The following is an 18,047-nucleotide window of genomic DNA, read 5'->3' on the forward strand; positions in this document are numbered from 1 at the left end:
CTAAGTAGGAGAAAGGGGAAAAAAGTAACTGGTTGGATAAGAAGGATCCGTGAAAAAATATAAAGAAGAGGAATACCCGGTAAGGAAATAGCAATAGAAACTAGAAAGAGAGAAAAGAACGGAATGTACAGAAGTACAGACCGATAACGAAGGAAAAAGGAAAGAGAAGACAGAGAGAGAGAGAGAGAAAAGATCGGAACGTACCGAGATGCGAACCGGAAGAAATTAAAATGGAAGAAACAGCTACGAAGAGGTAAGGACAGAACGTACCTAGGTACAAATCAGGAAAGAAAGCAGAAGGGAAACAGGTAACAGAGATAGCAACCGAAATGGAACTTACCCGAAAAAACCCCAGATGTCAACACAAAGCCGCCCGCGAGAGGACGGAACGCTCCAAGATAGACAGAAACCAAGGGAAGGAAAGTTGGAAAAGCACAGAAAAAGAAGGCACCAAGTGAGCGAAAAAATGCAGTAACAGCTAAGGTGAAATGTAGCAGTACAAACGAGGTCCTAGACAGATACAATGCAAAGGCGTATCCGGAAAAGGCCACCTATAAACATCTGGCGGCCATCTTGGGAGAACACTAGACCGAAGCATGCGGTTTAGAGTGAATCTCTCCACTTGTGCCAACGCTTCCATGAACGGAACGTGACAATATGTTCTTTACTGGTTTTCTAGCAAGTGTTTCGACCTCTTCAGCAAGGTCTTCCTCAGTGCTACAGTGCTAACAAATGTATCCATATTGTGACTTAAGATTATATATATAACATAAATGATATATATGATTGCATAGTCATCATGTAAGAAGAGATATTGTGTGTAGTGCATGACCATCAAATAATCATCAATTGTCAAAGTAAAACCACAAACAAATTTCCACATTCAAACAAAATTGGCAGCAAGTAATAAAACAATACGAAACAAATGCCGGACTCCAAATGGGTTGAGGTGAGAGGAAAAAGAAAGATGTACACAGAATAATTACTATCAGAATAATATAACAGTTGTCAGGTTATTCAGCACTTTGACCAACAGTGTTCCACTCTATAACTAAAGTGTATTAATTCATACCTTCACTATTAAAAACATGTTACCACCTCCAAAGGTATATGAGCGTATCTTTGTGTAATTAAACCGGGAGCGATCCCCCAATGTACCATTGTTAGTCATACATCATCGTTTAACAACACCACAAAAACACTGACATATAATTTGCTCAAACCCAACCCATTGAATAATTAATGTCTCATAATTACCATGTTTAATAATTACTGAACGTAGGTCTCTTTCTCAGTTCGATTGGCACATATCCACCAACATGCTAGACTCATAGGCCCATTCCAACAGGATTACAACCCTACAAACATATACATACACACTGAGGATTTGCCTATCTAGGAAAACCATCACACTACTCAGTTCATATTTAAATGTTATCCAATATATTACATTTTCGAGTTATGCAACGTTGTACTCTCCTCGTATGTGTCAATACATACTTATTTTAGTACTATTAGTCACAAGGGATCAATCCCACTCCATAATTTCCTGAAAACCAAATAATCAACCTTTGTTTATGATCCGCACCCTAATAGCCAATTCATGGAGTTGCACGTCACCAATTAAACGCCAATGATGGTGAGGGTGCTCCTTATCTTTTTTCACACGTAGATATTACTAATTTCTAATCCGATCTCAATTTTTTATTTTTTATTTTATTGCACATTTATTAGGCACTTGTACAACAGAATTGTGTTCCAAAGCGCCACATGGCTAAATGGGAAAGGAACAAGGGGAGAGAAAAAAACATTGGCAAAACTGTGAATATACAGTCGTGGTCCTACTAGGCCTTGTGGTATTCTGCCGTGCAAGTGCAGTGAAGAGCAGTTCAGGAGAGGGGGTGGGTGGGGGGAGCAAGGAATGGACAAGTGCTGGTGGCGGGCCTGGGAGAGAAGTGCCAAGGGGAGCCAAGGAGAACGCCTCAGACTCAGTGCTAGTGCGGGCGACTCCCAATGGTGGGATATAGAGCCGCCAAGCTGGCGCCCACTGGGGCAGGTCAGTGGTGGGGGGGAGGTGCTGGTATTGACTGGGTAGAAAGACATGCTATCCTGTGAGATTCATGAGGAACAGGCCACCAGCCTCAGCGGGAGTAGGGTGATTAGCAGGGAAGGGAAAGAGGGAAAGAGCTAGAGACAAGCAGGGTTTTGAGCAGTTTCCGGAACTTAAGGAGGTCCGGCTCAAGTCTGAGATGGGCAGGGAAGCTGTTCCAAGGGGAGGCATCAGCAAAGGAGAGAGACCTGCCCCCCACTCTCTGTTTGGAGAAGCACTTGACAATCAAAGAGTTGGCATTAGAGGAGCACAGGGCTCTAGCAGGGGAATATTTAGGGAGCGAAAGTTGGAGTAATAGTGTGGCCCCAGGTCCCAGAAAGCCTTGTGGATAATGCAAAGGGTCTTGAATTTGATCCTTGCAGCCACTGGGAGCCAGTGGAAGGATTTTAGGGCTGGATAGATACGGTCCCTGGACCTGAGGCAACAGATAAGTCATGCAGCCCTATTCTGGATTAGCTGGAGGGGGCGTAGGGAGGAAAGAGGGAGTCTGAGAAAGAGGCTGTTGCAGTAGTCTAGTCTGGAGAGGACCAGAGCTCTGGAGACATTGAACTTATGGGGGAAGGTGAGGAAAAGGAGAATGACTCTAAGGAGGTGGAGCTGAAAATGGGCCTTCTTGGTAATGTCCATGATGTGAGGGGTGAAGGAGAGAGAGGAGTTGAAGATGACCCCATGGTTTTTGGCCTCACAGGATGGTGGGGGTAGAGGGCCCAGAAAGGGTGGCCAGAGGGTGAGAGGAAAAGAGGGCGCAGGTGTCCCAATGGGAAGGATCTCCGTTTTACTGTGATCAAGACAGAGTTTGTTAGGTGCACACCATGCCTGAATGGCAGACAGACAATCGGGGTTGAAAGAGGGGGAAGAGGAGGTAGTAGAGGGAATTTTGAAGGAAAGCTGTGTGTCATAGGAGATCAGGTGAGGAAGAGGGGCAAGATAGATATTTAAGAGCCATGGCAATAGCATAGAGCCCTGGGGGACGCCAGAGGTATAAAGTGTGCGGGTGGAGGAGAAAGGGCCCAGTTGCAACTGAGAAGGGCGATTAGTGAGGAAAGAGGTCAGCCAATCCAGTGTCCGCTCAGTGATGCCGAGGGTATCACAGAGTCATTTTATAAGGATAGAATGGTTGATAATAGCATTTCGTTAAAAAATGTGCTTAATCCAGTATCTATAAAACAAAACCAACAATTAGGAAATCCCCATAAACGATTCGATCTGATCTAAAATTGTAACTCTAATACATTCATGTCACAGGTTTCACTAATTCATCCTTCACCTAGATACTTACATCCAAATAAGTGTCTTGATTCTAATGGATCTCCTTGCGACGTTCCGCGTATCAAAAGAAATGCCATTTTGGATTCTGATGCATTTAATGTGTTGTGACTTCAATGTCATATCTATTTAGCATAACAAAACAAGTCCCACCACTATTGATAAACCTACGTCTCCTAAATGAATTCCGAAATCCATTAGCACTTGTGCACTGACAAGCGCGGATACATAATGTGCGCAACCGTGCCTTTACTCTGATCCAGGTATTCCATCCTGTGGCATAATTCGTCTGCACTCAGAAACTTGATAATATGAATAATATTATACCCACGAGCGTCCCTTAAATCGAATAATGATAATCCAGTAACCCTTCTTGGAGACTGCAAACTGCAGCTTTTGTGGGTTCATACAACAGCTAAACCTAAATGTGATCAGTCTCACGCATCTATTCCATTTCCTTGTTGGACCCAAACACGACCATTGTCATGCCTCTAATCCCTTTCCTAATTGCACTGCCTGAAGTTATTATTAGACCATGCACTATGTAGACATGCTCCCTCTTATTCTCCTAGCCATCATAAGTAACTGCATTCAATATTCACGTTATCAGTTCAACTTTCACATGTTACCAGAAACTCGATCAGTCAATTCATTATGTATATCTGTGACATTCACCAAGAGCCTTTTCAACTCAAATTCCTTATTTAATCCATCATACAACTCCTCTTGATGCACTCGCTACTTGTCTAATCTTCCAAAAAGCATTGCTAACCTTCATTCATCAGCAAGAGCCAATCTAATCATTATATAAAACCTTTAACCTCACAGTGTACTCAATACTCAAATATTCTTCCAATTGTCATTGCAAACCTTTATTCACCAACGAGGGCCAATGCCACCAATATACAGATCCTTTAACCTCACAGTGCACTCGCTACTCAAATATTCTTCCAATCCTCATGCCTAACCTTCATTCATCAACCAGAGCCAATCTAATCAATATATACATCCTTTAACCTCACACTGTACTCAATACTAAAATATTCTTCCAATTCTCATATCTTGTTAATAAGTGTTAATGGCCACAAACTACTAATTGCCCATTAGCACCCGGCACGCGCGGCGCAACGGGAATACTGCGTGGTGATTGGCTCATTTGCGAGCCATACCACACGGTATTCCCTTTTACGCCGTGTGTGCCGGCTACTCTGTTCCCGGCGAGGGGCGTGGCAGCCCCTCAGCCAATGAGGAGGCTCGAAATGGGGCAATCCCCGCTCCGAGCTTCCCCATGGCTGGAGGCTTCCTTCGTCCTCCGCCGGGGACTCAGGTAAGAATTTTTTTTTTCCTCCCACCGCCCACCCCACCCGACTTACCTTCTATCCTGCGATCTCCGGCGGGGGACGATGGAAACCTCCAGCCGTGTGGAGACTCGGAGCGAGGCCATCCCCGCTCCAAGCCTCCACACGGCTGGAGGCTTCCATCGTCCCCTGCTGGAGACCGCAGTACTTTTATTTTTTATTTTTTTTCCTTCCCCGTCCCCCTCCCTTCCGCCCTCCCAACCCCACTTACCTTCTTTTTTCTTCTGGTCTTGGGAGCAAACGCGCTGGGAACACTTGTGTTCCCAGCGCGTCTGCTCCCAATGGCCACCATGGAAAGAGAAAACGGACTATGTTTTCCCTTTCCCGGCGGCCATTTTAATTTCTTTTATTTTTTTTTTTTCTGTTTCGAAACAAGCGAAACAGAAAGAAAAATGCCATTAGCACCCCGTTCTAACGGGCCGGGGTGCTAATGGCAATAAGACCCTCGGTGGCGGCCAATACCGCCCACGGTGATGCCCCTGGGGCTTTGTTAAGGCCCTCGCCACGCTCAGGCCTGTAACTACGGTCCCGGGGGCATTACCTGGGGCGGTATTGGCCCACCGCCTCGGGTCTTATTGCCACATTAAAGTCCATGTAAATGTCAATTGTTCTAATACTGGGAAGCATACATATTAGGTCTTAATGAGGCCTTGGTAATTTGCTGGTGGCAACATGTTTCAATGCTAAACGCATTGAACAGTACCTAATAGCATACACATGAATTAAAACTCTATATTGACTAAACAATTTAGCTTTCAAGACATCTCTCATTGGTCTTCTTTGTCCCACAGGTGTACCCAGACAGATAACGTTATACATTGCTATATTGTATACAGATGAGATAACAGCTGAAATGTTTAGCAAATGCAGACAATCAAGAAGTTTCTTATTGGTCCTATTTATCACACAGACCAACCACATATATGACTTCCAAGCTTATTCACATTTCTTAATATCACTTTAAATGCTGTTATATATATATATCTATTTTACAAAGAAGGCTTATACATTAGATTTTCACCCATAACAACTCTTGTTCTTATTTTTGTATTTCAAAGAATCATATATATAATGATATATATCTTTTATGTTATACTTATAATCTTATGTCACAATATGGAAACATGTGTTGGCCCTGTAGCCCTGGGGAAGACCTTAATTAAGAGGTCGAAACACGTGTTGGCAAACCAGCAAAGAACATATGCATACAAAACTGAATTTGTAAGCTTCTGTAAACAATCATTTGAAATACCAATGTTATGATAATAGGGTGTGGCGCAAGTGATCTAGTGTCTTGGTCATTTTTAAATAAAAGGTCCCAGTCGATATAAAAGCAGAGAGGTGTTGCCCTGGGTGAGACTTGAGGTGTGCATCTATTGTGTTTCATGTCAGCCAGTCAATTCTTAACTTGGCCATGTTTGGTGGGGTTTCCTGGTCGAATATGTTTGGTCATTGTATAATTGAGCAACAGATAGGTACTTGATATCCAGGCTTGGATGAAGTACAGGAGGTTTTTGAGTTGATAGATCAATAGACCTATAGGTGAAGCTGTGAGTCAACTGCACAATGGAGTATCTTCATATCAGTGATGATGAGTTGTTCTCCCAGATGTTCCTTGTAGAGGATGAAGATGACTGGGTACAGAAAAGAGCCTTGTGGAACCTTGTGTAGATTGAACTCTGCATGTTAATGCACGGTGCTAGGATCTGATTGGGCACATCTGGCGAGCCATTACAGGAGTGTCCTGTCAAAGTCTGTGAGCAAGGAAGGATGTTGAGAAGGTTTTCATTGTCAATGGTATCGAAGGGAGTAGAGAAGTCACGAACAATGAGTAAGCACAATGTATATAGCATCATCAATAACTCGGATGGTAGCACTTATCTTTTGGTTGGAAACTGGATTTGTAGTCCTGTAGGAAATTGTACTGGGTGAGTTTTTCATGCAAATGAATGGCAACTGACTTCTCAATCAGTTTGCTGAGGAAGGGTAAATGCATGATGGGGCGATAATTAGCTAAGTCATCTAGGTTGAGTACAGGTTTCTTAGGCAGGGGGGGATCTGTCCCATTTTAATCTGGCTTGGCTGGGAGGATCTGATCCAGATAGGGGGCCTAGAGAGTCAGGTGCCTCAAGAGACTGAGGGGATGAGAGAGTGGGAGGCTGATTGTTGGCGGGCTAGAGATGTTGAAATGAATAAGGGTAGAGCTTGTTAACCATGTTAAGAAGGAAGAGACAAGTTCATCAAGATTGTTGCCTTGGGTATGAGTGGGGAAATTGTGGAAGGAGGTCAGAGAGTGGTCGCAAAGTCGGATGTCCAGTTCAAGTTGGTGGGAGGAGGATATTTGTGGGAAATTGAAGTCACTTCTGAGAGCAGAAGGGGCTCCTATGGGAAAGGAGTCAAACAGAAAGTTCGGGAAGAAGGAGTTGAGTAGATCAGGTGGACAATAGACATTGCGAATGGTAAGGGAGTGGTAGAGAGGAGTTGAGTCTCAGTAAGCTGGAACAAGAGTGGAGATTAGAAACATGGTTGAATGGGACAGGGGGCTTAGCACTGCAGCATCTCAAAGCCTGTATGGAGATGGGTAGGCTACAAGAACCTGACTTCAAACTCTCACACGTAGCCTTCCTGGTGCAGCACATACTGTGTGGCTCCATGAGTCAGAAGGCGATGCTTCACAGAGATGGCACCATATGGAAAGCATTTAATAGACCCATGAGGAAACACACATTTATAACAGTAGTGTTCCTTATGGGGAAGACAGATTCACTTAAAGGGGATTACCATATGCATGGGTTGGCGTGACCTTATTAGTGTGGCATGTGCCAGTGGTGATATACAGGCAGAGGGTCATTTGCTGCCATCTGTACAGAAACAGGAGAATTGTAATTTGTTAGTGCAAGAGTACTTCTGCTACTGCAGGCTGAGGTCTTGCACTCTAGATGGTTAGCATCAAAATGAGAAAAGTCTCCATACATCAGTGCAGTCAGTGTCCAACATTGTCAGGTGGATAACTAGTGTCACATGACCATAAAGGTATTTCAGTTACATTGCCCCACCTGCGCACTGGCAAAGAAATTGCGGAAAACTACTTGAGATACCTGAAATGTTGGATGTATTGAAAATGTCGTGTGAAGGAATAATTCAGTCACGACATGACCACGGTCACCTTCCTAAATGAATGAAGTTTCATTGTACAGAGGTATGCAGCCCAACTAAGACTGTGCAAAACTCACTTGCAGGAATCAATGTTGTGCTGGCATTATGACTTCGAGGAAGGTTTGAATAGGCATGACATGCTACCAAACGTATTCTCCCAGTTCCGTCGGGCTATCATTGTCTACAGTTAGTCATCATTAGTAAAATGGAGGGCAAATGTCATCCACTGAAGTCTACTGTGATGAAATCGATTACTGCTAATTGGGAATCAGCTTATTTATATGCACACATGATATGCATGTAGGACCTCCCAGAGAGGTTCAGCTAGTCCAAACAGTGTACAGATACACGGTTGGTCCCTCTACAAGCACACTGAATGCAATCTCAAGTGAGCTATGCTGAGGGTTTTCCTTAGATTGCAACATGCATTCATGATTTATTTCATGTTTATCTGTTGACTACTCCATTTTTCTCTAGTGTCCCTCACTTTCACCAAACGAGAAGGATATGATAGATCAAACTAATGAATTGAAATCAATGTACAGAATTTGGTAATCCACTTATGCGCTCGGGTCCGTCAGACTATTTACCATACTGTACAACTACCTCAATGTATTAAGATAAGCTGATGGTCTTTTATTTTCTAATCCATCTCTCTCTTTGCCGCCCTTCCTCTCTCTTCGCTCCACCTCATCTTTTCTCTTCTGACTTTCCTACCTCGCCAACCGCTGCAATTTAGCTTCAAAGTTAATGGGCCTCATTACGAGTTTGCCGCAAGCTTACTGGTACCGTTGTATCCGGACCGGCACACTCCGAGTTGTGCTCGCGGGTGCCTTTCATTCCGCCAGGTCTGACCTGTCGGAATGAAAGGCCCCCGAGAGCACAGCATGCCTGTAGCACAGGCACCGTTATGAACCGTGCCGGTGCTACAGGCATCCCCATTCCCATTGAGCCATATAGGGCTCAATGGGAATGGGGATCACCCGATTCCGGCACCCGCGAAAGGGAAATTACTGGGTCCAGTGGGGCCAGAATACCCGGGTAATTGACCATTCGCGGGTCCCGGACTTTCTTTCAAGTTTGGAGGTAGCCTGCTACCTCCAACCTTGTAATAAGGCCCAATGTCCTAATAACATTGTTAATTGTGTCCTTCTGATTTTTATATGTATTTCATTACAATAAAATGACTGGGACGAAAAGAAGAAAAGACTAAGATTGAATAATTGGAGACAGTACAACTTTGAGAAAAAAATATATCTCGCTGGCCCTAATGGTTATGGCTGAAATACACCCGGGGAGACCTTAAAATAAGCACCAAAATGTTTCCCAGTGGAGAAATCTGCTATGGCTGGCATTGGGCCCCACAGTAACTGGTGCATGACATGTTGATTACTGGAAGGCGTTATTATGTCAGCTATGCATAATGCGAAGTAAATATATCTATGCAAACTCGTGCTCCCACGGGTGAGGAATTGAGATTTGTTCTGCAATTTAAATTTACAGGAATTTAAATTCAGTGATGGGACACGAGATCATGCTTTGGTGATGGAGGGTAAACATGGAAACATGAAGTGGAATGCTCTTTCTACACATTGACCCCTCTCTCATTTCTCTGCAGTGCTGTTGACGCTTGATCCCAAAACTGCTCATCGAAACCTGGTCCTCTCGCAGGACAGGAGGCAGGTGAGATGGAGGGCCACAGAGCAGCCCCTGCTGGACAACGCCAAGAGGTTCTCTATGACTACCTGTGTGCTGGGGAGTGAGGGGTTCACCTCAGGGATACACTACTGGGAACTTCAGCTGCTGCCACAGGACACATGGGCTTCTGGGATCGCCCATGAGTCTGTGCCAACGAACAAACATATACCGTCACCTGAGACAGGAATTTGGGCTGTGACTGGGCATAATGATAGCTATATGGCTCTCAATCCTCCTTTTTCCTACCTATATGCACACCAGCACACTAAGAAGCTGGGATGGTATCTAGACTTTGAGGGAGGGAGGCTGTCCCTGTACAACGCTGACACCCTGGAGCATCTCTACACGTTCTCCAATGCCTCCTTCACTGAGGGGCTCTACCCCTATTTCTGCACTAAATCAGAGACAGGTATGCTCCTTGTGTAGGCGCTGCCTAGACCCTCACATAGTTTCCCTTATCCCTCCTTTTGCCCTCTGCTCTCTTCCCCTTTCTGTTATGTTCTCACATACTGTATGGGCCATGGGGTTCAGCATACTCTGCTCCTCAGAAATATCCAGGAGCCCCCTTCATTGCTGGCGCGGTGTGGCCAATTTAGCACCGGCAGAAGCAGCCTCACAATGCTCATGAGCAGAGAGAAGCAGCAACGCACCAAAGTCATGACCATCCAGGTCAGCAGACAAGATCATAAATAGACAGAACCTGTAGCACACGGAGCTCATGAGCAGACAGAAGCAGCAGCACGCCAAATTCAGGAGCCGATAGCAGATGGTGGGTCTTATGCGAAGAAAAGACCAACCTTCAGTTCCCTCTTACCATGCTTCACGTCGATAAAGGGAAGGAAGGAATCCTTCTTATGAAATGCGTTTCCTGTCATTTTCACTATAAAAGCTCAAGCTTTATTTCTTTAAATGTATTGAGATTTGTGGATGATAAGCCTGATTTTCAATAAAAGGAAGACATCAGTGTTCTAAAAGGTATTTTCCTCGTTTACAGGTGGTTCGATGTTACCCAATGACACGTGTGTGCAACGTATCCAGACATGCTTTTTCTTTGCAGTTGGTCACTTTTTGCCCTGTATTTGGTCTGGATGTGGGCATTATTTTCCACTTAATAGCTCTGCATTCTCACTTGGTAAATGCAGGATTAAATTGCCTATGGGTACTAAAGATAGCATTTTGTAAAATATATACATTTTTAAGGAGTGTGAATGGAAAAACAAAGTATCAGTAAGATTTTTTTTTTTTTTAAAGTCTCTGCTTCTTTCATCCCAAGGAAAGATCAGACCCCGACACCGCATGGATAGGGGGCATCTATTTGTTTTTCTTTCTTACGCACATCCCTTGTTCCGCTCGGGCGGGCATAGACCACAATAGGTTTTTTATCATCTACTCCTGCCATTTGTAGTTTGGCTCCAACGCATATAATAAGGGCCTTTGCGCTGGTGAAAGTGCAATTTTGCACAATATGAGCACCAGTGGCGTGTCCAGAGGCTTTTGACTGGGGTGGCCCAAGTGCGGCACTTACTTCTCCAGGGGTGGCATGAAGTACGAGCGCACACACAGTTAATTATCATAGTTTAGGGGAATGGCGTGGCACCTGCGGTGGCCAATCAGATTCCAGGGGAAGCACGTGCCACCCCAGGCCACTCCATGGACAGGCCGCTGAGAACACTACGACAAATGTTGCTCTAGTGCAAATAGGTATTCCTTAAATGCTTTTTGTAGTAGGTCAATGTTTGACCTACTGCTAGTGTCGTGCCACTAGGGCAGTCATTGTCCTGGGAGAGAAATGCATAGGATGAATGTATTAACACCGTACAAAATCACAATTACACAGGTGTTATGTTTCTGTAATGAGGCCCCATATGTTTCCACATTGAACACCAATATTCTTGATGCCAGCTCTCCATTGCACCCTCTTGCTTTGTGAATTAGTGGCACATGAGCTGGCACATGCAAGAATATACACTTTCAAATATAGAGACAAACATATGTAGGGGGTACTATGTCTTTGTGCCAAAGTCATGCAACACCAATATCACTGAATCTGATGCCCAAAATTAGATGTTTCCTGCACTAACGACTATTGCCTGCCTTTATTAATAGAGGCATTGGTAACCATAACACCCCTTTTCCTGCGGCACACATGTCTGAACCCGTCCGCCTACCACACCCACCTGACCCCTTGCACAGATTCTGCCATTTTACTTCCCTACTCCACTTCAGCCGCTGGTCTACCGCCTCCTACCCAGCAGTGCCCTCCATGTCCATAATGCTCCCAAGCCGCCTCTTTCCCATCCCAACACATCTGCCACCTCATGCCTCCAGATAGGACTTTTACACATTAAAATCTTGCAAATACAACACCTTTTCTATGCGTACCATTTACACACCAGTTGAGAGCAGAGGTCACTGCAAATGGTTGGTGACTTGTCAGGAACCAGAACACATGCTTTGATTCTTATCTGCATGGATGAAACTGCAGGCCATGAAGGAGCGCTTCAGAAATGTTTCTCTGAGCTGTTTGCTCTGAGCATGTCAGAGCACACAGTGAGATGAGAAATGGTTTCTTTCTGTTCAACTGCTGCTGTGTTTTGTGCCTGAAGAGGGGCATTTTGCATTCATATTTATTTTCCTACCATTTTAGGATTGTTGCAGTAATAAGATGGAAGGATAAATATTTCTTACCAGTAATCGCCTTTCTGTGGCTTGTATCTATTTAGTATCACATACGCCGCCATTTAGTGATTGGTGCAGAGTATTACATATTGTTTTTCAAATTTGAAAAAGGGGCGTCATCAGGAGTGTACCTGTAACACTAACCCTGCTCTACAGGTACACATGAGCCTTCACGCATTTAAGTCCTCAGATTGCTTGTTTTCTGTTATCTGAAGAATGTTGCCTCCCTTGTGTGTACCCTTGTATGTACTCTTCTGCTCCCATGTGGTTTGGATTGGTGGGTGGGTGTGATTCTAAGCTGATACACGCTATTGAAAGATGATTACTGGTAATGTTAGTCTTCTGGAGCTTGTGAGTCCCCTTAGATTCACATGCTTTGAAATAATTAGCAAGCAGTATTTAGTGAAGGCCTTGGGAGAGCCGAAGGGTTGGTAGATAATACATGTTTTAATATGGTGGCTCACCTGTGGGTCTGATTTAGATTGTGTGTCTACACAATAGTGTTTTATAAGTGCTGAACTGAACTCCCAAGCTGCTGCTTTGCAAATGGCTACCATTGGAGTATTATCTAAAAAAGCAAGGGTTGCCCCTGTGCATCTTGTGGCAGAGCCCTGGGTGTGCGTGGTAATTAAGTATCTGCTATGGAATAGCACATTTGTTTGCATTTAGCAATCCACCTAACAATAGTTGCTTTGGTGACTGGCTCCCCTTCTCTTCCTGCTGTAATGGACATGAAAATAAATTCGGTTTTGTGAAGGTTGTACATTACTGCCCTACGTATATCTTGAAGAGTATGTAGTGTTCTTTCTCCTTTTCTTTGTGGAATTTCGAAGAATGCTGGCAATTCAATTGCTTGGTTCATGTGGAATTTAGATATGAATTTAGGAGAAAATCTAGAGGGCGTTCTTAGAACCACTTTGTTTTAATGTATTGTGACAAATGGTTCTGAGACAGATGGAGTTTATAGCTCACTTATCCTTCTAATCAATGTTATAGCAATGATGAAGACTACCTTGTATGCTATATCCTTAAGGGAGGTTTTGTGCATGGGTTTGACGGTTGTCCCAGAAGCCAGTGAGATCTGTGTTTGAGTCCCATTTCAGAGGTATGTGTGATACTAGTGGGTGTATGCGTTTTACACCATCCATAAATGCTGATCAGTTTCCCCATAACAATGAGCAAAAGGCAAGAGACATGAAGCTGAAGGCGTTATTTCCCTTCAAAAAAGTCAGGACAGAATCAAAAAGAGAGCAAAAACAATGGGGTCCCATAGAAAAATATGGATGGAAAGTTGCAAAAAGAAGCTCTTTCCTAACAATGAGTACTTTGAATGGGTGGATTTGAGTGTGCAAAGTGGGCATGCAATAATGGTTTTTTAACTTAATCATGCTTGAGAAAATGTTTTACTTTTATCCCGCTGATTTGCACCAGCATATTACTATTTGCATGGTGGTCGACCCTAAGCGGCGAGCTGTGTTTACAATTCAGTAGACTGCCTAATGGATTAACCAGTAGAGATACGGCTTGCATAAGAGGCAGAATAGCGATCCTAATTTATAGCCTATGTGCCCCATAAGTACAGCAATACACAGCAATCGGTGGGTGGTTGGGCCAATGAAACCCAAATATGAGGGTGGCGGAGCCAGGATCCTTGTCTTTCTGGACAAATTAACTTAGGAATAATTAATGACTATGATCCTGGCTTTTGAACCCTCAGAGGTAGCATGGATTTCCATGAGTGTCTGGCAACGGTACCTGGAGGATGAAATGGAGGATGAAATTCCAATGAATACTCATTGGTACCACTGGTGTGCTTTTATCAATGGCCGGAGGACCTCTGCCTTCAGGAACATGGTAGTAAGCATCACTGCAGTAGACACTACGCGATCTATGTGATTTTACCTAATATAACACAGTGAATGGAAAACAGAGAAAAAAATATCGATTTTCTTTTCTATTTGGGGGCCACCTCCCCCCTCAAACCCCTGATTCCCTATGCATTTTACCCCAGCCCAAACCCCTCCCCACCCCTGTTAGCCCCTTACCCCACCCATTATATATACTTTTAAACATTTTCAATGATTTTTTCTCTGTTTTATATTCAATGTTATTGTATTCTTTGTAATTGCTTTCACTATTATCACTGGATGCCGATACAATGCTGCTCCAGGTTAGTGACCTGTTAGAGAATGCATTGATTCCTCTAGTCTAGCTCATCAAGCACCTAGGCGTTGTACTGCTGCCATTGTCACCATCGAGATAAATGTAAGAGCACAGGACAATGTTCTGTACTGTTGCTGTGAAGGGTACAACGCCCTTTCATTGCGGGATGTTTTATTCGCAGGGTTTTTTACAGTGAACTTTTTAATGACAAAACCCATAACATTTTTTAGGGGGGGTTAGAAAATTATATATATGGGTTGTGGGTGTTTGGGAATAGATACAAAATTAAAGAGAATGGGGGGCTTAGGAGGGCACACCAAAATAACTAAAAAAAAACAAATCGATGGCTTTTTTCATTAAACATTTTGCGGTAAAAATCCCTGCAAAAAATCATCCCATGATGAAATGACATGGAACCGCTGTTAAAGAATGAGATGGAAGCCATTGGCCTAGTGTCTGCCGATCCAGAACTGGCTGTGGTTGTATAATCACACTGTCATGGTAAAAAATGAAACAGCCTGCCGAGGAGTGTGCGTCTACAAAATCGAAAAGAATTAGCTTATTGCAGAATGTGACTGCTACTCAGCAGCCCAGCCAAAGAACCCTGTCGACACCTAATGCACTGCTGCATGGGAGATGTCTGAGTACCCCGTGGGTGCTGTGATACCTTGGGAGAATTGCTCATGACAGGTGGCCTTGGTCAGGAGGAATTCTGTTGGGGTTAGTCTGAGTGTCCCACTCTCCCACTCTCAAGGGATTGGGCAGTCAAACACTCTCTCGGTCAAAAGCAGAAGCTCCTGTGAAGCCCCGTATTTGCTGGGGAGCCTGTATTCTGTACCAGAGACTGAGGGTGCCCCTAAAGCAGCCACACATTGCATTATATTTACCACATAACTTACCTACTTTATGAGGCTTTGAAGTGAAAAAGACTTTGAGGGGAGGGTGATTCGTCACTTTCATTTTCCCCCAACTGGAAGTCCAGATGCAGTTTCCTCTTCCTTCAGACCCTGGAGGGTCTCTCCCCCCTGCACCTTGTGGCCTGGAGGCCCTGGGTCCCTGTGTTTACAATTGAAGGTAAGCCCTTGGGCTTTTGTGGACTGCACATTGTCCGGAGTGCGCTACCTCTGGAAAAATCGGAAATCACCATCTAAATTTGTCTTTAACAAACTTTGACATTGCTATAATGTTTTAATCAATGGTGTCTGTCTGCATCAGCATTTTCGTTTGAATTGTGCATGCTTGGGCTGTTTTGATCAAGCCCTCCAGGATGGCTGTCCCTTTCTTTGTTTGTACAGCTGGCCTCTGTACACCAGCCAGGTCTGCCCTCATTGCATGTCTCTCACACCATCTGAGTCAATCAGGCAAGCCGGCAGGCGAATGCTGGCCCGCCTTCAAGGCCCGAGACTAAGGCCCTGTTTGTTGTTGGTTTGTGAGATGAGCCCATGTTGTAGTACCCATATGGTTTCTCCCAAGTTGCTTTGTTAGTCACCCAACCCCCTCCATTATCCCGAGTTGTTTCTCCCATGCCCCCCACCCCCTCCGTTGTCCCATGTCGCGTTTTTAGTCCCCCCGATCCCCTCTGTTGTCCTGAGTTGTTTCTCCCATGCCCCCCACCCCCGCCGTTGTCCCCCATTGCTTTGTTAGTCCCCCACCCCCTCCATTGTCCTGTGTTGCTGTTTTATGTCCCCCACCCCCTCCTTTGTCCATGTTGCTTTATGTCACCCCACTCCCTCCTTTTGTCCTGCCCCTCCGCTGCCCTTGCTCCTCTATGTTCCCCCCAACCCCGCCCCTGCCCCGTGCTGCTCTGTGTTCTCCCACCCCCTCTTCTGCCTTTGCTGCGCTGTGGCCCCCCACCCCCTCCTTTGCCTGTGCTGCTCTCTGTGTTCACCCCCCCCTCCGTTTCCCTGTGTTTCTTTGTGTTCCCCCCACTCCTTGCCCCCAGTGATTGTTTTTATTAGCCTCCCCTGACCCTTTTGCCCCCGTGAGTGTTCCTTTGCTCCCTCCTTACCACCTCCCCTCTCTTGTCCATACCCGCCCCTCCTTCCCTTTCTTTCCCTCCTGCTGTTCAAACGCTGGCATACCCCAATTGCCGCCAGGCATAGTAATTCATAGTTGCCTGTCCTTTGAGCCACCTGCCCTCCCCTCCTTCCTTTTCCTCCCTCTGTCCTGTGGACATTTTAGCACTACCTCAATTGCCATTAGGCATAGTAATAGTAGCTGCCTGCCTTTAACAGTCTTCTTGTCCTCCCGTCACTCCCTCCCTTCTTTTTTCTTTATCTGAGCACTTACCCTTATCATTTGTCCCTCGACCTCTGAGAATAACTTGTCTGTCTCCCCCCTTCCCTCTTGTTTTCTCCTCCCACTCCCTTCCCAGCACTACCTACAATAGTCATTGACCGTTACAGATATTCACTTATTCTGTTCCTCTCCTTCCTTTCTCTCCACTCCCTTCATCCCCCTCCTGTCAATCATGCACTGCAACAATCGTCGTCAGACATAGTAATGTTACTGCTAGTCTTGTCTCCTTTTTCCCTCCCCTCCTCTCCCTTATTGTTCCATGCACTTGTACTATCTGAAACGATATGATACGTTTTTTTTCACATTCGGATTTGTTTTAAGGACATGTAAGAATGTTACTGTAATCTCCCATGTTCCCACCCTCCTTGAAGCGCTTTGAAACACATTGTGTATAGGCGCTATACAAATAAACAATCAATCAATCACAGTAACAGCAAAGCCTGCCTGACTTGAAAATTGTCTGAAAAGTGTCGAATACAGAAAATGAACGTTACAAGAGGGTAGAGAGCAACACTGCTGGTCCCCTTAGCCCACTAATATCTCTGGGAACCATTTCACTTTGTGCTTAGGAACAATAAAGCCAGATGCCCTTGGGCCCATATCTGCCCCTGTGGTGGCTGAGGCTCTCAATGGGATTTTCCTGAGGTTCGGGTTCCCTAAGGAGGTCCACATGTATGTCCTTTTATAGGATGTGGTCCAACAAATGATTTTCTTCTTAACAACCAAGATTAACTGGCCGGTTCAGTGCTTCAATAAGAGCATTAAAGAGACACGTTCTGCCTGATTCATGTAATTAATTGCGGCGAAAACAGGGATTTGTGCGCCATTCTGCCCGCAAAGCCCAGTTTGACAAATGGGGATTTGCTGGCAGAATGGCGCACAAATCCCCGTTTTCCGGCACAAATATTTCCATGAATCAGGCTTTATTTCTTTTTCTATAGCAATAAAACAAGTTGACCTATAAAGAAGCCTGCAAAAGCATCTGTGAATGTGCCACTGTAGATGCTTTCTTTAATCTGCAGTGATTATGACGAATACAACACAGACAATACCTTTAATAAAGAAACAATAATAACGAAAAAATATCCAATGTTTGTTTAAAATGTTTATGGGGGTGGGGCAAAGGGTTACAATGGGTGGGGAGGGGGTTGGTGGGTTTAAAAGCAGAGGGAAACAGGGAGCTTGGGGGTGGACTCCCATAAAAAAAGGAAACAGTTTGATATTTTTCATTATAAAAGTTTCGTTATTAAAGCATTCTCTGTAATTGAATTAGTTATAATCACATGTAGCCGCTTTTTTCATGGAGATTAGCATAGTCA

General features: G+C 44.6%; 1 protein-coding gene across 1 annotated transcript in view; it reads left to right on the top strand.

Annotated features, from left to right (window-relative positions):
• The window catches only part of LOC138513101 (E3 ubiquitin-protein ligase TRIM69-like), a 90,398-nt gene extending 79,859 nt beyond the window's left edge, over window positions 1-10,539 (top strand). The window contains exon 5 of the mRNA XM_069627767.1: window positions 9,509-10,539. Coding sequence (XP_069483868.1) covers window positions 9,509-10,014 — 506 coding nt within the window. The 3' untranslated portion in view covers window positions 10,015-10,539. The remainder of the gene's footprint in view (window positions 1-9,508) is intronic.
• The last annotated feature ends 7,508 nt before the right edge of the window (window positions 10,540-18,047 follow it).

The sequence above is a fragment of the Ambystoma mexicanum genome, chromosome 12, assembly GCF_040938575.1.
Source record: "Ambystoma mexicanum isolate Mex_15411 chromosome 12, UKY_AmexF1_1, whole genome shotgun sequence".
Taxonomy (NCBI): Eukaryota; Metazoa; Chordata; class Amphibia; order Caudata; family Ambystomatidae; genus Ambystoma; species Ambystoma mexicanum.